Consider the following 26,176-nt stretch of genomic DNA (forward strand, 5'->3'; position numbering starts at 1 on the left):
CTCGTTGATGTAGACAGACAGATCGATCTTCTCTTCAATCGAACCTTTGGCCCGGCAGAACGATCTTTGCTTTTTGCCTTCGCTCTTTGACTCAGGCATACATAGTGGTGTCTTCCATAGTATGGCTCTTTGGCCAGGAAAGTGGCTTTCGTTGTGTGTCTGCTCGCTCTATGGCGCACACAGACGCTGTGATTTTCTTATCTGCGGATCTTTGATCCAACAGAGCGGCGTTTGCTCTCTACCTTAGCTCTTTGGTTAAGGCAGGCAAATCGTCGGGAGTTTGACAGTCTGGATTGAGCTCAGAAGTGACTGTCAGTCTCAATGTCTGGCCAGGACGGGACGATCATCGTCGTATTGGTGAAGAGAAGCCTTAACCCGTTGCGAACTAATCGAAGGATATAGCGATGAACTGATTATGAAAGCCCATTCGACCATGTCCTCAGGCGGGGAGCGATGCGAACATTGCACGCTTCGGAGCGCGCATATAGCGGGTGCTCATTGAGCTCGCCATCCCCGAAAGGGTCGTCATTTTCCTCCGATTCTGCGATCGGTTTCTCGAGGCTCTCTCTTTGGGAGCTCGAAGTTGCTGTTTCATCCCGCCTATCATGTACTCTTCTCGCTCCTCGAATGCGGGTGTACCGTCAAAGTTCGGCCACATCGAACGGTGCTGGCTCACCCAGTTCGTTCGTTCTGATGTTTGTTAGGCTACTTTGTCGTTGCGATTTGAGCCAGTCATATAGCGCTAGGTCAGAGTGCGGTAGGTGACGGCCTGGTTGGCGCTGATTGAACGTCAGTGGCCGAATCGCGGTCAAGTTCCCATGGGCAGAATTGCTGGTTCCGGTACCATTGAGTGGTCCTGAATCCTTGGTAGGCACAGCTTTTAACCGAACAGTACGTACGGCGGGACTAGATAGACGGTAGTCGGCCTTGTGGTCTTCCGCATCAGTGCCAACTGCTGCAGCCAGTGAACATAGCTCCTGGAGGAGCCTATCTTGCTCGGCAAAGATGGACCCAAGATTGGACATCAAAGTGTCGACTAGCGGCACGCCTGGCAACTTCGCCGCCTCGATCGAAGTGTGTTCCGGCATATCGATTGATTCAGATAAGAATTCGAAGTCGAACATGTTCGAGAAGGATGTCTGATCAACTTCCAAGTGGAGTTGCGGTGCGACATCAGGAAGCTTGGCATCGGCCTGCTCGAAGTCTGGGAAGACTTGCGAGAAAACGCCTCGGGCCCAATCCTCTTGTAGAGGCTCCATGTCTAGCGTAAGCCTGATGGGCTTCCCGTCATCGTCAACCGTAGGTACAACGTAGTCGTCGTCGTCATCTTCCTCGTCTTGAGGGCCCAGAAGACAATCAACCTCAGCCCAGTCGAACTCATACTGATCGGTCTCTGCGACCATTTCCGTATGTACCGCGTCGAAAAACTTCTTGTCGTCTTTAGGAATTCCTGTTAGCTCAAGGGGGCAGCCGTATCCATCGAGCATGTACTCTTCTGCCATCTCGCTGTCGATCGCAAGTTCGGCTTCGGAGAAAGAAGAGTGAGTCAACGAGGGAGCCGAACTGATACTGAATGCCGAATCGTCATCTGCATTTTCCAGAGTCCACTGACCTGCTAGATACGGCTCGAGTATACTTACTACCTCCTCAAACGTTGCAGGCTTTACCTGATCGTTCTCGTCAACATTACAAACGACGCAATTGGCATCGAAGAGGCGGCCATCCGAGTAATTGGTAAGTCTAGTGAAGATGTCGTCGACAGAGAGATCTGGACTTCGCGCGAGGACGTATTTCTCCGCAAAATCTCGGAAGGTGTAGGCCGGGAACTGGGTATTATCTTCCTTTGTTGGGAGACCGGCAGTTTGGCCACCTTGGCTGAGTTGCTCATCGCCTAAATGGGAAGGCTCCTTTTCTTCACTGGAAGTAGTGTCGCTGAGTGTCTCCCCTCTACAAGGGTTTGAAGTTTCTTTCCAAAAATTCTTGATAAGCTTATCAACCATAAGCTCATCAATGACCATGGTGAACCGAGTAGAGTATTCTTGGTCTTTTGACTTCGCTTCGACAGCTGCTTGGGTCTCCCACTCAGTCCCCTCTACCTCTGTAGAGCCTCTAAGATCAGACTTAGGAGGTTGCTCAGCATGTTGAGTGAGGATGATGGGGCTCTCTGATGAGGAATGATTGTAGCCAACAGCCGAAGCACCAAAAGTGGTCGAGATAGACTCTGTATCTTTGCCAGTTAGTACTTCAGGCTTTGTTGTGTGCTCGGCCCAAAACGATTTGGGCATTTCAGGCGTTTGAGTGGCCATGCACGTCCCGGAAAGAATGTGTTCGTCGAGTTTCGGTGCGTAGGTAGAGATTGGAGCGTCAAAGGTGCTCTTAGCGATGCCGAAGTCGAAGCTAGGTGTATCGGAGAGCTGCGCATTTGGAGTGGACTGTAGCAGTACGGACGTAGGGTGGGCACTGGCAGTCCTCGAAGCGGAGTTACTAAACATGAAGCCACCAAACGATGTAAGAGGCTTCTCTAGTACCGACGGAGGAAGCCCAAATATGTTGGTGTCGGTTGGCGCTGAGACAGGAACCGGTGGTGCAGCGACCTCAGGAGCTATAGTAGCCTTCTCAGCTAAGCAAGCCAACCCGGAATTCTTCCGCGTAGCCTGAGACTTTGGGAGAAGCTTGGGACGACGAGCGCCAGTTTCGAGTACCGGAGTATGAGGAGTCGATAGCTTCGAAGCAGTGCATTCGGTCAGCACCGACGTGTTCTCCTCGCGGACTGGCGGCAGTGCGACCGACAGACCCAGAGCCATACGCGTGGCCAAGTCGAGATCTAGCAATTTCTCAGAGAAGTCTTGGTAGTTCTCGGACAGTTCGCGCAGAGTTTCGTCCCACCCAGTTGTTTCAATCTCGTCGATGAGTTGAACGTACTGGTATGTCTGCCAGATAACAGACCATGGCTTGGGATGTTCGTCGGTGATGTCGCGACTCTCGAGAGCTAGAAGGCGAGCGGCGCGTTCGGACGCTGGTAGGCAGGGAAGAATGTCCAAGAAGACGGCGTTCCAGAAATGTAATTGGGTAGTAGAGATATGAGCAGGTATGTCGTGTGTCGCAGCGGGCTCCACTGTAGCCTTCAGCTTCAGCCAGCTGTCCAACTTCTTTGCCTCTTTGCGCTCGTTGTATACGCGTCGAAGCCGCGTCTTAATGTTCTCTCCAGGTTGGGAAGTAGACGTCTTCTTCTGCGTTTTCTTCGAGACAGCGGCCACCTGTTCCGTAGCGATAATGATGGATGCGCCGATGGATCCTGCAACAGGTCGAATTGCTGTAGCCTCAATCGATTCAGGGTGATCATCGTCATTATCCACAAGGTAATCGGCGCAGTGATACTCCTTCTTATTCCAAATAAAACGAGTCGTCGAGTCCTTGGTAAGAAGGGGGTTCACAAATGGTCGATTTGACTCTTGGCAGTGAGAGGGGTCGAGGAAGAGGTAGACCATGTTGTAGAATCCGGCGTAGCGCTGGATGTCACCGAGATGTTCGGTAAGCATCATATCAAGAGCGGCGTCCTCTAGAAAGACTGAGGCGCTCTTCTTGTACTTGCGTAAGGCAGTGGCCTTGACATCTCCTAGCAGAACGCTTGACGACGGTAGAGGGCGGCTCGACATCGTAGTAGCTGTCGATGATTCGCGTGAGTATGTAACAATTATGTGGCGAACGGATCGATTGCCTCCGGTGTATTGCGTGTGGGTAGAGAGTACGGTGCAAGCGGCTGGAGACTGTATCGAGTGGGGGTAGTAAGGCGGAGCACGGACCTTCAGTGAAAGTTCGGACTGGAAGGAGACTTGCCTTAGCGCATGGAGGAAGCCGTGAGGTTCCTGGAATGATTGAGCAAGAGCGAGCTGAGTGGCCTTTTGAGAGTGCGAAGAAGGCGTAAGATCAACTTAGGGAAGAAGGTCAAGAGACGATATCGAAAAGAAGGCCAAGAAGCGTAGGCGCCAAGGCCGGGGTGGGTGTAGGGAAGACACGTGCCTTGAGATACTGCCCAGATGGGAAGGAGAGACACTCAATGAAACAAGGAACTGTATCTGTTTCACTGTTCTGATCATAAGCTCTCCGAAAAGCAATAGTACAGGAGCGTACATAGGAAGATACGTCGGTGACATTGGGGTATTGATGCTAGGAAAATTTGACTGGGTATAGTAGGGGGAAGTGCGCGTGCTTCATCGCTGTTATCCTCAACAATCTGCGTCCACCCTTTTTTGGTCGACCATCCACTTCCGGAAAGCTCGCGCCTTACTTCGTGCGCCTATACATGCCGTCGCATCCAGATGGCTAGCAATAGAGAACGCTTCTACGATACGTAATGCGGCTACCTCATCGACTTCATCGAAAGGTATCAAGTCCAGGAATTGCCGTAGTGTAATGGAGCCCAGCTTGACTTGCGACTGGACAATGTAATCGACGCTAGTAACGTCCATGAGGCTCAGTGTTGTTCGCATAACTAGATCCCACCCCTGGCCAGCAGAACATTGTCGAGCGTAGAGCTGCTCTGATGCTGCCAGTTTTACGAATGCCCGAGCAATCGCATCTTTAGTAGCGGTATGGTTTGGTGTAGTTTCCAGTGTTTCTAGGAAGTCGTCTAGCGAGCCAGTTCCTATGAATGTATGCCGGTGCTTGTACTCTAGATCCCGTTCTTCTGGAGTCAATGCGTCTACGCTGGTGGTATAGTAAGCGGTCTCCATGCCAGGCGTTTGCTTTGTACAGCTTTCGACACCGGGCTTTCCAAATGGCTGGGTGGCGCTGGCCTGGCTTTCGTGTGTGTTGACTGGAAGGTTCAGAGAGACCTTCCGACGGTGTCTTATTTCAGGGGCGTTGTTTGTGGTTTCCTTGGAAGAATTTGCCCTAAACAATAGCAGTCCATCGTTCGTTCTCGATCTTGACCGAAGCGGGATTTGAGGCGTTTCAGTAACGTCGAAGCTTGATTGAGAAGAGACGTATCGACGATGCCGAAAAGGGCGTTTAGCGACAGGATCGATTTCGTGCTCTACCATTTGGGGAGTCCAGGTGATTGACACTCCTTCCGTGGATGCGTCGTTACAAGCTATGTATGCACTGATGTCTTCATCGCATCCTAGCTGGCTAGGTGTGCATACAGGCGCGTCTTCGAACAAGGTTGTATCTGAGGTCGGGGATGCTGTGTCACTGGCGTCTTCAGGGTGCGGCGTCGGAGAAAGAGATCGTGGGGCGCATGCACCCATGGCAGGGAAGCAGAAGGTGGTGAAAATCTGGTACTCGTGGTCGGTCGTCCCTTTCCAGGCCTTTGTGACAGTGTCGCGTGCAGGAAAGCCGAATCCGCCAGCACATGGGTTTTGTGCAGCATTTGCTCCTGTAGCCACCGCGCCTCTGTCTGCGTTGGGTTGCAAAGCCGCCAGAACGGTACTGCCAGTGCGTTCGCTCATTAACATTGGCCTCCAAACGCACGGCTTGCGGAGATGTCCTATCGAAATTCTGTGTAAGCTTTTGTATAATAGACCTTGTATCTACTCTGCATCCGACTGGGACTTACTAGGTGCTGTACTAATCTTATTCAAAGCGATGGTCCTGACACCGACTGCGACTGTGTCGCATCTCTCGTTCGCAGTCGATGCGACGAGGGATTGCACATGATTCGACGCTGGCTGAGCTTGTGCGTCCGTTGTTTGCTTGTCTGGCGTTTGTCCAATGCCGATGCTTACGAGTTCGCCTTGGTGCTCCAGGTGAGTGCGATTGGCAGCGTCACAAGATGGCTGTTTTCTTCGGCGCAGGTATTCGTTTGCGATCGCATAGCGAGCGACAGTCGACGGCTTCATAATGGCTATGAGTCTGGACAGAGTTCGGACGCATATAGCGACTGCGCGCAAGCGGTGGTGGGGCGGTTGTTGTGGTCGGGTGAGGATCACGCGTATCAGGAAAACATGGCAACAGACGGCTGCAAGCTCCACTATTACCAGCCCGAGTGACTTCAGACGATCGAAAAAGAGTAGGAGGGTTCGCAATGCGTAGTGCAACCAGACAATGTACACCATTGCTGTGTTGACAGGTGCATTACGGAAGAAGGAGACCCGGCCAGCGGCGATGTTAGCTTGTAGTTTGATTCTGTTAAAGCCGCATACATACCTTGCTATCGCGATCGATAGCAATAAAGAATCGCCGAGGAAGACCAATGGTGTTGTGATGAGGATGGCGTCAAGTGGAATGTTGTTGCAACCACTACCACGTGGCAACCGATATCTGTGGAAGGAACGCAAGGCAACATGACTTGACAAGACATGCAACAGAAAGAACGATCACAGAAATGTAGAAGAAAGATAAAAGTATCAGCCGAACTCTTCTCTCTCGTTTGAAGGCTGTATCTTCAGGCACCTCCTCCTCTACCCTTTGTACGTGCTACCCGGACACTGTGAGGAACAAACTTCAGTGCAGACATGCTAGAAGCCAGACTGTCCATGAAATCGGTCGGCTGATCAGTAGTGGCTGTCTTTGGGGCAGTGATACCTGCTGCATCTTCTCGTGCGAGTCCGCGGCCTCCGAATCCACCACGCCCGTGAAGTCTGGTGGGGTAGCGACGCGTTTCTCCTTCTTCCTGAGCTTCTTCGTGATCCATCTCCAAAGTGTCACCAGTACTTGCGCTGGACTCACCTCTCCGCCTCCTTGGAGAGCCAGCAGCGCCATTCGCCGAACTCATTGTCGAGCTTCTTCGTCGGTGAGAGGGTATTAGCATGCTGCTTCGGCGATCGATACCGTCTTTCACAACGATGAAGTCGTATTCGCGAGGGAACTGGTGCTTATCAATGCAGTGGAGGCGGCGCTTCTGGGGCGTGCTGCACAGGCGATCGCAGTCAGGTAGAAGACATGCATACTGCGAGCCATCAGCTACAGTGTCCATGTGAAGACGCTAGTACTCCGCATACCTCACCAGTATTACTCCGAATGAATGGCAGTACCTGTCAAGAGGAAGGAACCACTCGTGAGATCCGGAAAGGGAAGGAGCAAACACGTGACAAACAACGTAAGGAAATGACCTACCGTTTTCTCTCCTTGATCTCGCTTGGCAGCATTGATAGGATCGTGATATTCGGCAATATGCAGATGTAGAAAGTGCTGATCCGGAAAGTTCTTGTGGCATTCGCTGCATCGGTTCATGTGAACTTGCTGGTAGTGCACATCGTGGTCTTCAATGGAATTGAACGCAAGCGGTTCGTGCGGAGGCAGTGAGCACTTCATGATGATGGGTTCGTCAGAGACGGCAGATTCGGTATCTAAGTGGACAATCTTGACGTCGACCGATGTCTCACGCGAGTAGGGTGTGCTGTCTGATGACGAGGAATCGCGGTGTGAGCGCTTGATCCCCATTGTATGTTGATTGGGGCTGATTGTGACTGTGACGAGGCGTAGATGAAAGGGGCAGTACCTTTTACCGGGGAGAGTGCCGTCTCGCAGGGCTGTTTCACTTGGGTGTTGGCTGTGCGGTGAAAGAGAGAGGGTTGGTAGCCAGCCAGGCCGGGACGTGGTACCTTAGCTCCGAGACTGCTGCGCCCGCTAGTTCTCGCGACTCATCCACCAACCTCACTTTCTCACACCTCTCACCACGGCCATCGCCTCCGACTCTGACGCCATAGCTCCGCGTCTTGGGCGCTGTTTGCCTCCGAGACCCTCCCGCTCGCTTCTGTCCTTTACGCAGGGCATACCCCCTCACCATAAATGGAGCACGCCAGCCACAACGTCCGCCGCCTGCTCCGTGCCTTCGTCTGACCTGCCCGCCGACCGTGGGGTCACATATGAACGTCGCCGGCTCCTGCACATAGAAGGCATGGCTGCCAACACCGAACAACTCGACAGGTGCGTCATTGCGTCATTCTGGCAATGTCGGCCGGGTGCTAATAAAAGTATAGACGGGCGAAGGCGATCGAGAAGGACCTGTATAAGCGCGCTGATGGCGGCTCTTCGTGCGCCGAGTTAGCTGCGGTGCTGCAAGAGTAGGCATCGTTGCCACTTCATACCGGCGACAACTAATGTCCGACAGGTACCGCGCCGCCTGCGAGGCCCTTATCTTCTCCAACTTCGAATACGCATCCGCCCGCGAACTCCAGACGACGCTGTGGAATGCGCATCTGAAGGTCAACACCAAATTCAGGCAGGAACATAAGCTGGTGCGTCACCACGCGAGAAAGCACGAGAGGCATCGCTAACACCTGGCAGCTCAAGCGATCCAAGGACCATGTCGTCGAGATCCGCAAGTTCCAAAAGACCTATCTGCAGTTTATCAAGGCCAGCCAGCGCTTCTACCGCCAATACATACTGAACCTCGACACTCAGTTCGACGGCATCCCAGAGCTGCGCAAAATCGCCCAGAAATGGAAGGATGATAGTAAGCACGCCCGGTGTGCGCCACGCGACTTTGCTGATAAGAGAGCAGCCTCCAAGTCCTCCCCGCGCCAGCGCATCGCCGCGAACCTGAAAACGCAGGTCCTCATCTCTTGCCACCAGACGCTCATCCAACTTGGCGACCTTTCCCGCTACCGCGAAACCGAACTCGTTGAGAAGAACAAGGACCGCAATTGGGGACCAGCCAAAGGCTACTACGACCTGGCCGCAGAGATATACCCAGATTCCGGACATGCGCCGAATCAACTCGCAGTAATCGCCCGCGAGGACGGCGATCACTTCCGCTGCGTATACCACCTCTACCGCTCGCTAGCAAGCAAAGAGCCGTACCCGTCGGCCAAGGCCAACCTCGCGACCGAGTTCAAGCGCGTTATAACTGCATGGGACAATGGGCAGCTCATCAACAACCACAAGTCAGCCGACGGTAACACCGGTCGGGCTTTGATTGCTTGGTTCATCAGACTGCACAGCAAGCTCTACAAGGGCGAGGAATTCGCGGCGCATGATGAGTTGGAAGGCGAGGTGCTCAGCCACTTGGCTATCGAGCTCAAAGAGCGCCCCTTGGACTCCATCTTGACTAAGATCATCCTCATTAACATGTCAGCCGAATACTTTGCGACGGTGCAGTTGCAGAGTAAGTTGTCCATCCTTCACCCGCTAACTTGGCTAACCATGACAGGCGAAAACCCACCCCCGAACATTATGCGCACCTACTTCTACTACCTTCGTCTGAACGTTAAGACATTCTTCATCCTATTACAAGTCCTGCAGCCGGAGCTGGACCGCCTTTCCGAAGGCAACGATGTGAAGCACCAGAACGGCGACCGCGCGGCCCATCTATCCGACAAGATTACAGCTGTGGCACGCCGCATCCTCCCAGGACTTCGTCTATACAGCACCTGGTTCACGCGCTACTGGAAGGTACTCAACGCCAATATCGCCGATACCTTGAATCCTGTCGACGTTCAGGAGCTCTGGAAAGCCTACGCTGCTACCTTGTCTCTTTTGGCCTCGAGCTTTCCCGTCGACCAACTTCCCCAAGAAGACTACATGTTGGAGGAGGATACGGATACGATTGGGTTTGAGCCGCTCATTTCCCCGGATACCATGAAGCTCTGGTATAAGGGGGATGTAATGAAGCAGAAGTGGACTGAGCTGGAGCGCAACCACCCCAACGTCGAGATGCTCATGCGAGTGAAGGATTTGCTGATCGATGGTCTGCTCCTCACGCAGATTGACGATGCACCACTGGACTTGGCGGGCCCACGATTCATCTACCGAGAAGAAGGATTACCATCGGAGCTTCTGGCGAGCCCAACGACCCGGCCTGATGGATCTCCTGTTCTTTCAGTCCAGGCCACCGATATACATCTGTTCAAACACACAGAGGCGCCTATTCCAGACGACCAGAAGTCACACTCAGTTGCGGCAGCTTCAGAATCTGCATCCACTACGCTTGCTAAGGACAATGCGATGCGCAACATGGTGGACGACTTAGTAGGCGACGAGACTGGACTGGACCCTTTAGTTGAAGAAGACGAGAATATCCCACCTACGCCACCGGAGCAGACATTCGACGACACAGCCGTTGTCAACGACAATACGTTTGTGCCAGGAGCATTGTCGATCAACGACTTGGTCAACTCGGTTAGGAACTACAAGCCCTTGTCTCCTGCTCCCATGCCTGCAATGCTCTCCACGCCGATGGGTAGGTCGGGTTCTACGTCTTCCATCCGTCAGCCACCGAACCTACCTTCTGTGCCAGATGGTCAGTGGAACTCCAACTCCATCTGGAACCGCACGCCCGGTCCAGCATCTCCTTCTATGCTCAACACCAACGGCCTTGGCAATGATCTTCGCCGACCTTCCATGAATGAGAAACCACGGATGTCTGGTCATGTGCGAGGGGACTCAGCAAACTCGCTTCTGAGCGTAGAGACTGGCACTCCTACTGCTACTAGAGCTCCCAGTGGTATCGGCAGTGGCGCTGCATGGGGAAATCACGTCAGTAGCCCCTCGAACTGGGGATCGCCATATGGCAGCGACTTGAACAACAATCACCAGTATGGATATGCGAATGGAGCAAACATGGCGAGCCCGCTTCTGTTCAGTTCCTACCGGGGCAATGCCGAAAGCTCCTGGGGGCGCACTCCTCCCAACGGCCAAGGCGGCTGATCCAATGCCAGCGCAGCCGTAGCAGGCTGCTTAATGCTGTCTTATCATCAGTCGTTACCGTCGCTAGACATACGGTGCGCCAGACTACCAACCTGGATACTAAAGACTGTCGTGTCGGAGTTGAAGAGCTCCAATGGATGAGTTACGAGCCAACTCTCCAACCAAGTGAGCGTGGGTGCTCTTCCGCATGCGGTATGTGTGCTCCCATCATGCTTCGTTTGCATGCCATGAGTTGTCCAGAGCACCATCGAAGATCAAGGGAAGGCAGTTAGATGGGGCGATTTGCTTTACAGACTGAAATTATTGCACTATTGCTTGGGTTGATGTTGCGGGCCAGCCAGCTGTGGTCTGGCTTGAGAAATGATTTGTCTTCCAGATGATCCAAGGCCTTGAGCTTCTGGATCGGAGATGAGTCGAGTCTCAACGGTCCATGCCTGGTCTGGAAGCTCTACTTCACTTTATAGATTTAACAAGGAGTTATGCGTATCACCACAGGCCTCATATTTGCTGTGATGTTAAGCCATGTTTCTACAGGATGCCTTTCGTCGTATGCGCGACAAGATGCTCCACCCGGCTGCACTTACCTTGCTCGATTCGGGACTTTACGTGTCGGTGCAATTGTTAGCGCGGAGCTTGCTGCCCCTCGCTGTCCGAAACACTGCCCCACATTCAGCACTTTCACTCCATTACGACACCAACGTCTTTTATTACACACACAACAAACACAATGCCTGGAAACTACGAACTATTCTGCCTTGAGAACCCGCTTCTGGACATCCAGGGTGTCGGGTGAGTCCATCTTCCTCCAGCTAGAATCGCAATGCTTTGCAGCAAGTGCGGAGGAGCACCACAGTGAGCTTGTGCTAACAGCTAGCAGTGACCAGGCTCTCCTCGACAAGTATGGCTTGAAGGCCAACGATGCGATCCTCGCCGACCCCGAGAAGCACATGGGCCTGTACGAGGACCTGCTCCAGAACTACAACGCCGTCCTGATCGCTGGTGGCGCCGCCCAGAACACTGCCCGTGGTGCGGCTTACATCCTCGAGCCCAAGTCGGTCGTATACGTTGGTTGCATCGGCAAGGACAAGTACGGCGAGACTCTCGAGAAGATCTCAGCCGACGCCGGTGTCAAGACCGAGTACCTGTACGATGAGAAGACTCCCACTGGTCGCTGCGGTGTTGTCATCACCGGCCACAACCGCTCCATGTGCACCGACCTCGCCGCTGCCAACAACTACAAGATCGACCACTTGAAGGAGGAGCGAATCTGGAAGCAGGTCGAGAACGCCAAAGTCTACTACGTTGGTGGCTTCCACTTGACCGTCTGCGTACCAGCTGTCAAGGCCCTGGCTGAGGAGGCTGCCGCTAAGGACAAGGTATGAAGATCTTGGATGTGTTGAGAAAACGGCAGTGCGCTAACAACTTTCCAGCAATTCATCCTCAACCTTTCCGCGCCCTTCATCTCGCAATTCTTCAAGGACCCTCTCGACGAGGTCCTCCCCTACGTCGACATCGTCATCGGCAACGAGACCGAGGCCGCCGCATTCGCCGAGGCACAGGGCTGGGAGACCAAGGACGTCAAGGAGATTGCTAAGAAGCTTGCCAACACACCCAAGCAGAACAGCAAGCGACCCAGGACTGTCGTCTTCACCCAAGGCACCGACCCAACCATTGCCGTGACCGCAAAGGAGGGCGGTGACGCTGACGTCAAGGAGTTCTCCGTACACGCCATCAAGGAGGAGCAGATCAACGACACCAACGGTGCCGGTGACGCGTTCGCCGGTGGTTTCGTCGCTGGTATCGTCCAGGGCAAGCCGCTCGACAAGGCCATCGACATGGGTCAATGGCTTGCCAAGCTCAGCATCCAGGAGCTGGGCCCGTCATACCCCCAGCCCAAGCAAACTTACAGCAGCTAAGCGTCTTCACACTGAGTGAGCGCTGAAGCTCGTGTATTTCAACAATCTACGAGGGCATGCCATCGCGAGCAGGTTCGTGCTTGCCGTACCTAGCGACTGCACATCGATGTGCGCAGCTAGGTATAGGCTTCGTCGAGGCATGGGAAGATGTTTCTGGCGTAAGACAAAAAAGTAGAATCTGGCCTTTCAACAGCTGGAGATAGATACCCTCAGCTTTGATGCTGCTAAATGAATGAACAAATGAACAAGTCAAGACCACAGGTATTTCATTGATCCTACTCTACCCTCTTACGAGATGCTACTGGTCCTCGCGTCGTCCAAGTAGTAAAGCCTACGACTAGTATACCTTGAACTCCGCAATCCTAACCTTCATCCCCATCTTGGGCGTGAAAACAACCCTAACCCTCTGTCCCTCAACCTCCTTCCACTCCGCCTCCGTAATCCCATTCGCAACAACATCCCCATACACCGCATCCTCTGCATCCGTCCACTCCGTACCGTTTCCACCAGCAGGCACCTGAATGCTATAGCCCGCCGGCTCCGCAAACCCTTGTTCCTCGTTCGCAAAGAACGCCAGCTCAGCACTACTCGTAGTAACGGACTTGCCGAAGTCGATCTGGAACCAGATGGAAGAGCCGTTGCCAAGGGGGGAATCCCACCCGTTCTTCGCGTCTGGCTCGGTGTAGAACCAGATCCGGCCGTCGATCGCGGGGTATGTGGATGCTTGGCTGGAGTTACCGACGGAGGCTGAAGCGCGGGGATAGGGTGTTGTAGAGTTGAGTTGGATAGACTGAGCGATTTTCCTGGTAATGGCAGGCGGAGCTTTCCTCCCCAACTCAACGGTAACACGGCTGAGACTGGGACTTGACGCAACGACCTCCCCGTCGACTTCGACGGTTAGACCCGTGCTGTTGCCGCCGTAATGACTACCGTCTTTATCCCATTGCACGGCGATTTCGCGGCCGTGGTACATGATGCGTTCGGCGCGGAAATAGGTTAATTGGGCGGCTGATGCCAAGGGGGCTACTTCTAGTACGTCGTCGGAGCGAGGTCGTATGCCCACGAGACCGGAGAGGACGAGGTCGTTAAAACCGGAGTGGAAGTAGTGGTGCGAGCGCTTGAGTCCTACGATGGGCAGGCCGGTGTCGGGGTAGTAGTCTTCTTCTAGATCTAAGATGTTCGTAGAGGGGTTCCGGTGGAGCTGTGCGTATTGGCGGAGGAGGTTTGTGTAGTCGTCCGAATTGATAATACCAGTCTCCTTGCCCTTTTCGTAGTGGTCGAGGAAGTTGGCGAGGCCGGAGAGGACTTGCGTCATTTGGAATGGCCACACTGGGCCGTTCCATTGGCATTCTGGGTTGGGGCCTTCGTACCGGTACTGTCGCATGTAGTACTCGTAACTGGGTTCTACAGTCCGCAAACCGGCTTCTCCCCGTAGTTTAGAGCTGTCGAGGATGTGAGCCCAGGCTTGCGCGTAGTCTGCGTTATCGTCGGGCAAGTCGTGGGTCCAGGGGACCATGCCGACGAGTTCGCGGCCGCGGATCGGGTCCCAGTAGGTTACGTTTTCGTTGTTGACTTGGTAGCGGTCGATGAAGTGGGAGAAGGTTGTGTTCCAGAGAGCTTCCTGGACGCGCTGTTTTAGTGCTTCGGCGCGGGTGGTGTATGTATCAACGGTGCTGTTCATAGACCCGGCTAGGGACGCCATGTTGGCGATAGCGAGCGCGTTGGCATATTGATAACTGTTGATACTGGGCCGGAAGGAGTCGCCGCCGAAGAAACCGTCGTAGCCGCCCGACGAGTCGATGGACGAGATTGTGTATTCGGTTGCGTCGCGGATGGGTTCGACGTAGTAGAGCCCCTTTGACGTGTCGAAGGAATCGTCCCAGGCGTCGTATACGCGCGTCATATCGGAGAGGCGCTTGATAGCGTCTTCCTTTACGCCGTCGACGAGGTAGCCTGCCCAGACTGCTGCGGCCATGCTCTCGGAGAACTGGCGACTGTTGCTGTCGGCGCTGTACATGAAGGTCGCGTAGTCTTCTTTGAAGCGGCGGTCGCGACACCATCGCCCTTCCAGGAGATGGAAGCCTGTTGCATCGTTTAGACTTGCGAAGGGTTTAGTCTGCCAGCCGACGTCGTCGAGGAATTCAGTGGAAATGTAGCCGTAGGCACCGAGATCGCGTTGGTGGGCGCGGAAGATGGACCATCGGTAGTAGTACACATCAGTAATGTCCTGATCGCTCGACTCGAAAAGAGGAATGCGGTCGCGGTACCATGCTGCGTCGTTGCCGTAGTGCTTGTCTACTATAGCGTCGACATCGAGGAGTGCGTAGCCCAGCTGGAACAGAGGGATGAAAGCAAGTGAGCTATAGAGCTTCATGATGGGCAGATGGAATCTGTAGTAACAATCTCAAACAATACCATACCTTTCGCCCGTAGCGATCCCCTTCCTTTACATAGTCTGTCCTCCTCTTTACGATTAAGTTTACCGCGCATCCAATGATCCGAATGCGAGGATCCTCGTCACCTTCGTTCTTCTCCAGATTTACATTCGTGACGTGCGCCGTGCATACTGCTAGCCCGTGCCGTTAGTCGCCCTCGCACCGCGGAGTATTTCTGTAAAAAGCATGGAGCATTCGTATCTGGCATCGCGAATCAACCGACGACGGTGACGGCGCCTTTCCGAGCCAGGTTCGATATGAGGAGCCCCACTTCTTCCCCGCGATCTGTGAGATCATCACGGAGAGAATTTCTCCGTCGCAACGTTACACAAGATTTAAAGCTGGTTGTGTAGAAATTGTTATGCAGTATTCAGCCGGTGCCGCGGTTGTTGTTCGTGTTCGTGGGGTGAAGATCAAGGTAGTAGACCAGGCTCACGGCGTCTGGGGTAAAAGCTGGGTTCTGCGATTCACGACCTTGCGCTAATGTGCTCAACTTCAAGTATTGCTCAGCTAGAACGCTAAGATAAGAACATTCAATTAGATCATATTCAGTTAGCCATTGCAGTTATACGTGAATCCCGTGAAATCATTATTCGTATACGTTGATCATCATAATCCATCATTCCATCAAGAAATCAGTATGGTGTGTTGCCCTTCCTGATGGCCTCCCAATCCGTAGTGCTCTGACCCGATGCCGGACCAGAATGTTCGTGGACACCATGAATCGCGGGGTTACCGTCTGTTCCACCAGCACCGGTGCCGAAGCGCCCGGTGTTCATGGGCAGACCAGTGTGTGGCTCAGTGACCGTGTTGTCGCGGTCTAAATCCGAGATCGGATGCGCACCGTAGACGCCATGCTGAGTTTCGCTGTGTGTATGTTAGAATTGATCAAAGTTGTTGGAATGAAAAGAATGAGCTTACCGATCGCCCGAGATCATGGTTGGGTTACCAATCGGACCATCAACACCCATGTGCTCCCTCTTTCCTACCGAACCAGTTGAGTCGGTCATCTGCTGGTGCTCCATAGCTTCACGGGCAGGGTGACCTTTCGGTGGGTCCTTGTGAAGCAGGTGCTTGCCCTTCCAGCGTGGTGAATCGGGATGATCATCGCCATAGTCTCTGGAGTGTCTCGGACTGTAATCGCGAGACTGGCGCGGTGAAGATTCAGGACTGGCAGTCGACTTTTCTTTCTTAGACTTGTCACGGTGCAAGAATCCAAGAAGACCGTGCTTCTTCTTCTCCTCGCCTTCGTTCTCCTTCTCAAGCTCCTTCTCACGGTGATGTTGCTCCTTGACCAGACGCGCTTGCTCCTTCTCGTGTTCCTTGGCCAAACGATGCTCGTCTTTCTCGTGTGCTGCAACGGCCTTGTCATGCTTGTGCACTTCTTTGTCATGCTTGTGCTGTTCCTTGTCGAGTCTATGCTGCTCCTTCTCGCGATCTTGGGCAATCTTCTTCAGACGCTCTTCCGCCTCGCGTTCGTCCTGGTTCTGAGAGTTGATGTAAGCTGCACCACCCAGGCCCGCCGCACCTGCGGCGCCACCCATAAGAGCCGCGTTGCGCTTATCGTGACTGTCATTCACCGGAACGGCCCCAGGTCCCCAGGGTTGAGATGACATCTCCTGGGTATGCGTGTTGTGTGGTGCGATGGTGCCTGAGGTTGGGTACGATGCGCCCGTGCTGGTCTCGTGCATGGGATAGGAAGACTGTGCCATACCCTGCGTTGGGTACGCGGTTTGACCGGAAGGCGCGATGGTACCTGAGGTGGGGTATGATGTAGTCGTACTAGTCTCGTGCACAGGGTAGGAAGACTGTGCCATTCCTTGCGTTGGGTACGCAGTCTGACCGGAAGACGCAATGTCTTGCTTTTGTCGAAGTGGAAGCTGAGTAGTGTTGTCGTCATGTTTGGATCCAGCGTAAGCACCTGCTCCCAATCCGGCAGCTGCAAGACCTGCTCCTCCAAGTGCGACATTCCTGTTGATGTGGTCGTTGGGATCAGTGCGGTTGACATTGCTTTGGGTAGTGGGATCGTTGTAGTTGTATTGACTTGTTGGAGAAACTGGGTTGGTCGCTCGTGCACCGGCAGCCGTGGGATCGTATCTCTGGTCTGGCATGGATGCGGCAGGCTGAGTCATCTTGTGGTCGCCGTACGCATTGATAGCGTCTTGTGCTCGCTGTGTCATGCTCTGGTTACCATACGCAGTGCCAGCAGTGCCAGCTTCATATGCTTCAGGCTGTGTCGTCTTGTGATCGCCGTACGCATTGCCGGCTTGGTATGCACCGTAACCGGCGGCGCCTGCACCTCCAACCAAAGCAGCATCCCGACCGTAGTGATGCTCACTCGGCTGGCCAGCCTTCTCGTCAACCTTGGGGTCCAGGCGATTCAATGTGTCTGACTGGTGTGGTCCAACCGTGGTGTGCTCCTTTTGCTTGGATGGATCAGGCTTAACTCTTGGGTCGACGATATTGGCAATGTTGCTGCTGTGGGGACCGATGGTGCGCGAAGCAGGGTCCTCAGCTGTCGGTCCGACGTTGTGGTGTATCTGTTTGCTTGGCTCTGGCTGAACCCTAGGGTCCACGATGTTGGCAGCGTTGCTGGAGTGAGGTCCGATAGTGCTTGAAGCTGGTCCGCTATCGGTGTCGTCCCGGTTTGCAGCATAGAGACCACCAGCAGCAGCAGCGCCAGCTCCGGCGAGGCCAGCATCGCGACCGTAGTGATGCTCAGGATGTCTTTCAGGAACTGCGCTGGCGGTGGATGTCTGACCTAGACCACTTGATGGTTGTTGTGCACTCGTATCTGAAATTGGTGCAGGGGCTCCTGTGGCACCGTAGAAGTGATCGTTCGCAACAGGTTGAGAGGCAGAGGTACTCGCAGTGGTGAGCGGCTTAGAGAAGTTTGAGGTTGGCTGAGGGGCAGCAACATTCGATCCCGTGGCAGAAGTGTAAGATGAATTCTCGGGAATCGCAGAGGTAGTAGTGCTAGGAGTATCGTTTTGGTGAAGGATGTGGTGCATTCCAGCGGCTCCTACAGCACCTGTACCCAGCACTGCAGCATCACGGCCGTAATTATGCTGTGATTCTGCGGTTTCGGACGGGTTGTGAGAGACAGGAGGGCCAGAAATAGCTGAACCACTGGTAGGAGCCGTCTCAGTTTTGGCCGATGGATCGAACCTCTGCTCATCGAATCTCTGCTCCTCTGGCTTAGAAGCGCCTAGAACACGAGGGTCGAGCATCTTGCTACTGTACGGGCTAGATTCTTCGTACAACGGCTGGCTACCAGCAACGTCCTTGGTGTCGTGATTCTTCGAAGCTGCATGCGCACCTAAGCCCGCTGCGCCAGCACCAAGTCCTCCAGCAATGGCAGCATCGCGAGCGTAGTGGTGGTCATCTGCGGACTTTGGCTGAGGCTCTCCAAGTGTTCCAGTGTGTCTCAGCTCATGAGGTTCGTTTGTAGATGTGGGGTCAATACTCGAATGCTGAACGTGAGATGGGTCCAATGTAGACGTAGGCTCCGCGGCCGCAATCGGTGCGCTTGTGTCTGTGGATGAGGATTGAATAACGGGGGCGTAATTGAGGAATGTCTTCTCGTCGCTAGGTGTAGCAATGTATTCGCCAGGAATGTGCCTATGTGACTCAAGTCGGGGGTTTACTGGGCGCTCACCAGTGCTCGACATTCCAGTCATCGGAGCTCCAGCGATAGGCTGAAGAGCTTCTGCCGCGTTGACATCCCGGGTTCTGTGCTCATTCCCGTGAGTAGATGCAGGAAGAGCGGAAGAATTCGAGGCGGCTGCAGTGGTGGCCGCCGCAGCGGCAGCTGCCAAAGCTTCGGGATGGTGACTAGACGTCGGCTGGCTCGAAACATCGCCTGTTTGAGGAGTTCCCGTGGTGTCACCCGGTGCAACATGTCTATATGAAAGCTGGCGAGTATGGAGGCCTCGATTCCGAGCACCCTGTGCCTCTGGCTGCCTCTCTGGCTGTGAGTGTGCCTGAGAAGCGCCAATGGCAGTAGCGGCGGCGGCTGCTCCAGCCAGCCCTTCCCTCCCGTAACTATCTTGAGAGGGGCTGTCATGAACACCGACTCCCCTCTCTGTTGTGCCGGAGTCGAGTTCGCTGATGCCTTTGTTTTGGAGAGGGGAGGTGTGCTCAGTCGGGTATTGGGTGGATGTGGGATCTTGATGAGGTTTTGAGATGACACCGCCCGCGAGAGGGAAGGATCGATCAGTATCGGCGGTGTAGCTCTCCTGTCGCAGAGTGTTCTCATATGGTTGGGCTTCTCTCGCGTAGGCAGAATGTGCGCCTATTGAATCACCACCGATGGCACTGGATTCTGCATTCTGGTCAGATCTTGCGCATTAGATAGTAGATTAGATCTACGTACGAGGATATGTCTGGCCTGGGTTAACGCCTGTTCCTTCGGTCATTCCTGCTCCCCTGGTCATTCCGGCAGTTTCATGATCTCCACCTCCGACTACTTGGTCTTGACCCAGATACTCCTGAGTGGGGTTGTGTGTCGACATGGCAGCATGTCCCTGGTTGGCTCCCGGACCAAATCCAATAACGCCGCTCTTGATGCTCGCGACGCTTGGGTCTGCAGTGTGGCCATGGGGGTAGGCATCGGGACGCTGAGCTCCTCCAGCAGTCGCGGTTCCGCTTTGGAGAGGCTGCGAGGTGTTGGAGTAATCTTGCGTCCGGATTGGGTCATGAGCTCCGGTCGCAGCTGCCGTCGTCCCAATAGGGCCATCGGTACCAACATGTGTGGGTGTTCCATGTGCACCACTTCCGTGAAGGCCTGCTGAGCCGCTTCCGTGAGCCAAGTCTGTGTATGGAGCGCCACTGGTTGTCTTTATGTTGTACATTGGCTCTCCCGGAGTGTCATTCCGTGCCTTGCGCTCGGATGTTTGGCTGTCGTAGATTGGGTGTTCCTGGCTGGGATTGATATTAGTTCGGGCTGCAATCAAGGCGATGTAAGCACATACCCCTCAGCAGTGGAAGAGGATGTAGGCGCATCGTGGGCAACCGTGTCATCCTTCTTGTGTCCGTGAAGGACGCTCTTGATCTTCTCCATGGTGTTGCTGTTTGCCTAGGTAGCTAGGATGCAATGCAGCGGAAGGATGAGCTTGGAAGGCTCTAGTTGTAGTCAAGGATCAGCTCAAGCGCGGGACTAGAGTAGCAGAAAGCAGGGCACAGCTCGTGAGGTGCACGGCGTGCTGGCGTTTGTTGTAGCTACCTAGCTCGACGCCGATGAGGTCATGCAGAGGGGTTGGCGGCAGGAGCTAGACCCCCACCTTCCAATGGCATGGCTAGCTACCGCGTTCCAGCCACAAACAGACGCGCCTCATGCCCATTGCAGCGGTTCGAGCTGTCGCTGGTGCAGGTGAAGGTGCACACGGAGCCAAAGCAAGTTGTTTGACATGCGGGGCAGCGTCATCCTGGTATACGATCACTCGATTCGACGTCGGAGGGCCGTCGGCGGATCCTCGGCAAACATCGTGACTTGGATGCCCAGGTGATGAGTAACCTTGAAGGCAGTGCTGCTCGATAGATGGTAGAGTGAATGTGTGGGCGTATCACATCCTCATATTCGACAATCTCGCGTTGCGGTGTGGCATACAAATATAGAGATGACTTCACCGATGCGTCCCACACGAATCTACCCCACACAGTTGCGCAATTTCCGAGCACCTGACCAAGACGTATTGAGGTAGGCCGAATGCAGGCACGCGGCAACTGAATCTGAAGGGGCCTGGTCAGTGGTGGGACGTCAGATCTTGACAGAACTTAGAAGTTTGCATGAGTCCAGGCGTATCCGAACAGCCTCGAATACGCTGCTCTGAGGCTCGGCGTGCACCTCAACGCACCATCCCAATACCAACCACCTTCCGCACCTGCGTGCCACTATCCGACAGTCAGCGAATGAGCCTTCAATGAGGCCTGGGTGCGCGAATTAACGATAGTGGCAAGCCATGGATGCGACTCCCAACGGCAGTTCACCCTCCATCAGCCTAGCGCTCACCCACGCGCAGTCTGGCCCACCTTTTGCTGCACTGGGCTGTCGCTAGCTGGTGCTCGGCCGACCGCAGCCCAGTCGCTTCACGCCGCCGTCTGTTGCGCTTTTCGCGCCTGCTTCCATTCTAGAAAACTTCTACCGCCAGGCATGGATGCATGCAGCAATAGTGTCGCGCAGTGGGAGCAGTTGACCCCCCCTTCGCGACTCGGCTCAGCGTCGTAGCGAGCCTCCGTCACCCCCAAGCCTACGCCCAACAGCGCCGTATTGAGTGCAGGGCGCTTCTCCGCGTTTTCTTCTAGCCTTGCAGCGCGTTTCATCCGCTGCAGCTGTCGCCATATCATCCAACCCTCCCTCTTCCCCAGTGCTCAGCGCCCGACCTCTGGAGCGTCCCACCGCAGTTTCGGATACTCCATCTTTTGCCCAGCACCCGACCAGGGCCAGGATAGCACCAGCGTCTGTGCTCCGACCCACTCCCTAATCAGCCTCACCCTGCTGCCGACATCATACCGGACCATCCTTCCGAGTGCCTCTGCGCTTGTTCTTCAACAACGCTTTTGCACTCCCAGCATTCACACAACACCCACACTCTACCACTTTAATCACCTCTACCACTTAATCACCCTCGCACCTCCGTACCGGCCACTACCCATCCGCTCTGTTATTCTTCGCCCACAATGCCTGGCCATCTCCGCACTCGCTTAAAGCGCGTCCTCACTGCGGGCTCACACAAGAATGCAAAACCAGAGGAGCCCGAGTCGGATTTCTACAAGCCTGGCGAGAAGATGCCTCCCCTCAAGTACCGTCGCGCCGTCGACCCCGAACACAAGAAAAAGCTCGAGGCTTTCAGCTTTTCGACTGCATGGCGCCGCCACAGCAACGCCTCACTGTACTCACCCATGGGTAGCAGGCTACCGAGCCGCAGGAGCAGCTTTAGGAGAAGAAGCCGCAGCCGTAGTATGCACCGAAGTCGGAGAGGAAGTTGCTCTTCCGACTACGATGCTGAAGAGTGGGTAGACAGCGGCATCGGAGCGAGCATCGCCGGTGACGACAGGCCGGCAAACATCAAGGAGGCGTCCGATGACGAAGGAGATGTGCTCAATGGTGTGTTTGACTATGTCTGCATATAGCCGTTGCGTTACTGACTTGCCTAGTGGGCCTCTCCCGTAATCCAACCGAAGACCCTCGCGACGCCCGCCGGAAACAATCACAAGGCGCTCGCCGCTCCAGCTCCGTCCAACAGCTCCAACAGCCTTCGAGACCCGCTACTGGCTCAGACCGCACTCGCAACCCCTCGCAACCTTTCTCGCCCGAAGAACTCGAGATCGCACTGCAAAGGTCGCACCTCGAGGCTACAAAAGAGGAGTCGGACAAGAGTGCCAGCGAGAGTCCATTCGAGGACTTTGACGACCCAAGCCCTTTCCTGAGGCCGCGTGGTGGATCCATCTACGTACCATACAACGGTCAAGGCACGCCTCCAAAGCTGCCCTTCTGGGGCACTGCATACCCCTCGTGCGACGACGCACCGTCCAGAGGCCATTTCTCGAGACGGGCATCGGTTTTCCTAGAAAATGAAGACGGCTCTTGCACCCCGCAGTACGATCGCCGCGAATCTTTCTTCGTCCCAATGAACGCCCCGGGCCTGACGCAAGCACGTCAGATCTCCGTCTCCGACTCCAGCTCCGCTGAGGACGAGTGCGTATGTCCGCCCCAAGTTGCCGAAGCTCCGCAACGCAAACCCCAGCCCTGCGCCCCTTGTGACGCCATTGCCGCGATCCTCGCCAGGCCTGATTGATTTCTCTCTGCATTAGCGTTCACTTCACATTGTCGATATTCGATGCATTCGGTCTGTACATATTGTCCATTGCATTTTTCGGCGTTACTCCATGTAAGAACCCTCTGATCGGTTCCATGTTTACAAGCCAGGCTTGGCTTTTTCCTTCACGTTCTGGGCTGGAATGTCTCATAGACTACATCTGACATCGTCAACGGTTTCACTTTCACGTCATCACATAATGAAATTCTTCAAATTCTTTACATCTTCAGTCTTGTCACGTTTGAGCTCTGTCTCGTGTCTGTGCGATCACAGGTGTACTCCTATTACTCCGTAATAATAATTCACGAGTTCACAATACACATGCGATTCAACAATGTCTGACTTGAAGATCGTTATGCGTCGGCAGCACGCGCTCAATCATTCAACAGTGAGCGACGTGCGGTCTTCGGAGCCGGCCACAGCCATCCACGTGCACCCCAGCAGCCAGCGATCATCACAACCTGCATTGCCTGCACCGTCACTCGCTGAGCCTCACTCTGCGCATCCCAGCCACGAAAAGAAAGAATCACCCACTCCCCAATGGTCATCAAACACGACGTCTTATCCTCGCCCAGAACACGCGTCGCATTGCGTCGTCGCGTTGTTCTTCTCCTTTACCGCTCTAATTGCACAGGTCGTCGTCGCGCGTGCACGGCTCCGATCAGCTCTGATCAACGTCAATATTCCTTTTTTCCCTTTTGTCTCGTCTCCTCCCACGCGGTGCGGCGGTGGTCTAAGTGCTCAACTCCACATTTACACTTATGCATTGCAGCTCAACGCGCGCGTGAAGGTTTGTACGGTACGGGACTCCGGAAGTATTGGCATGTACAGTAACAGGGTCCTGTCAACCGCTTTTTCCTTTTACCTTTTTGCGCCGCCTACGCCCGATGCACGATGCAGACGCGCGCTCGGCCCACTTTGCCCGTTCCTCGTTGTTTTCGTAGGTTCGTGGGGGGGCGGGCGTTTATTGATAGATGGATTTGCAGCTTGCCTACCTAGGCGGGTGTATGTTGCACGTTATGCTGGATGTGTTGTAGTACAATGTATTACCCCGGGATACATCTAAACCTATTCTAGATCCAAGGAAACTGTTTCCAGCAACGAACCAGTAGAAAACCTCCCATGGAAGAAACCTTCGATATGCAGATGCATGAAAGATAGTCACGCCATGAGTGCAGTGAAAGAAGTTTGCGCTGCCGGTACTTCCGTTGAGGTGGAAAAGGATTGGGATATACCCTCATCGCATTCGCCAGGGAACACTCATCCGATTGAGCAGGTGCATCCTTCCTCCCTCCATTCATCCAATCCATCCTACAGTGCGGAACCAGTGGAACGCAGTGCGGAATGAATAGGCGGGCAGATCGCACGATGATGCGAGTCGTGAGCGGCACGGCATACATAGCACAAAGGACGGCTTACCTCTTACGTACAACCGCTTAGTCGCTCCCCTCTGCTCCTCAAGTGCTTCGCGTTTTCTAGGCCAGCGATTCGTCTGCGAGCGCGCCACCCCACCCCGCGCTTGTTCCTCTCGGCGGACTGGGCGAAAATCGTCCCTGACGTAATGTCTCCCCTGCATCCTGTCCGCCATGAATGCCGCCGAGCGTAGGAATGAGCAAGTGCCAGATGGCCTAATCCTTGGCTGGCCTGGCGTGGTTTTTTGGGTTGCGCCCCGCCGGGTTACTTGCTTTGCGCGAGGTCGTGGGGTGGGTGCTGCGGAAGGTTTTCTGAGTCGTGAATATTGGGGGTGTACCTACGCGTTTGGCACATGCGGGTTTTTGGGCTACACACGAAATTCGATGATGGGATTCTGTTGGGTTAGGGCTGTGGCGAGGATATTCTCGGATCGCTCGGAAAAGGATGGGGTAAGCGGTGCTGGGAATAAGGGCGGGATGGATGGATATAAAGATGGTGATGGGTGCTTGGGTGATGTAAGATGTGTGGTGTGTGTGTGTGTCCCACCGGGAGAATGTGAGCGCAATAGCGTTACATTTCACGGTTGTCACGATGGTTACATGAAAGTCGCCGGGTGATGTCGTTGGACTCAAAGGGTGATGTGATGTGATGTCAGACGGTGGCTGATAAATGGTATGTTTGACTTGCTGTTCTGTAGATGTTCTTGACGTACATTGGTAGATGGAAGACACTGGGGCGATGTCTCTCGAGGTCATGTGTTAGCTTTCATTGCTGAACACTTCGTACTTCGTTGGTGAGACGGGCTAGCTCACGCTAAACTTGAAGCATTCTTACAAAAGAATATGCATACATACAAGGAAGCAACCGCTCAAGACGTATCAAATATACGTGCTCGCGGCTATATAGGAGTGAGTGGTCGCTACGCTATACAGGTGTGGTTGCTGTGTTTCAATTTCGCTGAAATCTGGGGTTAGCTTCGTATCATATATATGCACTACAATCTTATGTATCAGATTTGGAATCTCCTAAAAGGTATATTAGATAATCTACCTCCTTATAAGGGTAGGAAGAGGCATCCCTGACATATGGTCCTAGTAATGTAGGAAGTGATTGAACTCGCGGTAGAATCTTAATCAGATCCGATTATCAGATTACATGAACCGCAGTCAGGAAACCTGCGAACACACAACGCGCCAACGCCACAGTGGAGAAAATGCGGAGAATGTGGTAGAACGACAATGGAAGCAGCGGGTACGAATATGGCAGCCTGAAGTCGCGTCAATTTTCTTAATACTTGTCAAGTTGGGTATAGAGTGCAAGACGGCTTTCCTGGGTATGGTCGCTCACCCGTGTCGAGACTAACTTGGCTATGGCTCACTATGTCTTAGCTGCCATGGCGACGTTACACTGACGTCCAGTCTTTGTCTGTAGCACAGGTACATCAAGTCTCTTCCTTCGTTCTTGTCAACGCAGTATGAGATCTCGAGCTCCATCTCATGCTCGACAACGCATCTGCACGAAAATAGTACGGCCACGATGTATGTAACGTAGAAAACAGTCGGAGCTGTTGATTTCGTTTAACGAGGAAAGAATCGTCGACGATATGCTGACTGAGGATAGTTCTCTTCCTAGATAATGGACAGCTACCTAGGTAGACGCAGGTCAGCCAAACCTTGGAAGTCTCCAAACGTCGTCTCGACCGCTGCGAACGACAACACGCAGACGAATCGTCCTCCTCATCCTCAGCTAACAGTTCGCGCATCTCTGGAAATGCTCAGTGAGGTAATCCAGCATACGTGCTCGACAGTAGCGCGAACCGGGAGGTTCGGAGATGATTGAATGACGAACCAGTGCGCGCCAATGGGATTCCTTCCGAAGCGCGTTACGATGGTACGATCATCGCCACGCACCCCAACGCCTCGCTCTTACCAGACTATGTCTCGCGGCCCGCCGTTGCGAATGGTCGGTGCAGGCACAGCTCGCAGTAAACATGGCAACGAGAGCA

The 26,176-nt window shown here is 54.1% G+C and overlaps 6 protein-coding genes across 6 annotated transcripts; 3 read left to right on the forward strand and 3 right to left on the reverse strand.

Annotated features, from left to right (window-relative positions):
* Positions 1-641: 641 nt before the first annotated feature.
* Positions 642-4,733, reverse strand: J4E88_005783 (uncharacterized protein; the record flags this gene model as incomplete). Its single annotated transcript, XM_049399416.1, has 2 exons — positions 642-3,899; positions 4,365-4,733. The coding sequence occupies 2 exons, from the start codon at positions 4,731-4,733 to the stop codon at positions 642-644; spliced, it is 3,627 nt and encodes a 1,208-aa protein (XP_049255207.1).
* Positions 4,734-7,840: 3,107 nt separating this feature from the next.
* J4E88_005784 (uncharacterized protein) lies at positions 7,841-10,590 on the forward strand (the record flags this gene model as incomplete). The annotated part of the gene is made up of 6 exons (XM_049399417.1): positions 7,841-7,869; positions 7,923-8,006; positions 8,054-8,180; positions 8,230-8,398; positions 8,447-9,049; positions 9,095-10,590. 6 exons carry the CDS (start codon positions 7,841-7,843, stop codon positions 10,588-10,590), a joined length of 2,508 nt encoding a protein of 835 aa, XP_049255208.1.
* Positions 10,591-11,317: 727 nt separating this feature from the next.
* J4E88_005785 (uncharacterized protein) lies at positions 11,318-12,506 on the forward strand (the record flags this gene model as incomplete). The annotated part of the gene is made up of 3 exons (XM_049399418.1): positions 11,318-11,379; positions 11,468-11,966; positions 12,021-12,506. The coding sequence occupies 3 exons, from the start codon at positions 11,318-11,320 to the stop codon at positions 12,504-12,506; spliced, it is 1,047 nt and encodes a 348-aa protein (XP_049255209.1).
* Positions 12,507-12,843: 337 nt separating this feature from the next.
* J4E88_005786 (uncharacterized protein) lies at positions 12,844-14,880 on the reverse strand (the record flags this gene model as incomplete). The annotated part of the gene is made up of 1 exon (XM_049399419.1): positions 12,844-14,880. One exon carries the CDS (start codon positions 14,878-14,880, stop codon positions 12,844-12,846), a length of 2,037 nt encoding a protein of 678 aa, XP_049255210.1.
* Positions 14,881-15,576: 696 nt separating this feature from the next.
* On the reverse strand, positions 15,577-20,003 carry J4E88_005787 (uncharacterized protein; the record flags this gene model as incomplete). The annotated part of the gene is made up of 5 exons (XM_049399420.1): positions 15,577-15,808; positions 15,863-16,697; positions 16,725-19,265; positions 19,317-19,864; positions 19,915-20,003. The coding sequence occupies 5 exons, from the start codon at positions 20,001-20,003 to the stop codon at positions 15,577-15,579; spliced, it is 4,245 nt and encodes a 1,414-aa protein (XP_049255211.1).
* A 1,616-nt stretch (positions 20,004-21,619) lies between these two features.
* J4E88_005788 (uncharacterized protein) lies at positions 21,620-22,737 on the forward strand (the record flags this gene model as incomplete). The annotated part of the gene is made up of 2 exons (XM_049399421.1): positions 21,620-22,046; positions 22,097-22,737. 2 exons carry the CDS (start codon positions 21,620-21,622, stop codon positions 22,735-22,737), a joined length of 1,068 nt encoding a protein of 355 aa, XP_049255212.1.
* Between the last annotated feature and the right edge of the window lie 3,439 nt (positions 22,738-26,176).

Source organism: Alternaria novae-zelandiae (assembly GCF_023758075.1).
Source record: "Alternaria novae-zelandiae strain BMP 2774 chromosome Unknown scaffold_10, whole genome shotgun sequence".
Lineage (NCBI taxonomy): Eukaryota > Fungi > Ascomycota > Dothideomycetes > Pleosporales > Pleosporaceae > Alternaria > Alternaria novae-zelandiae.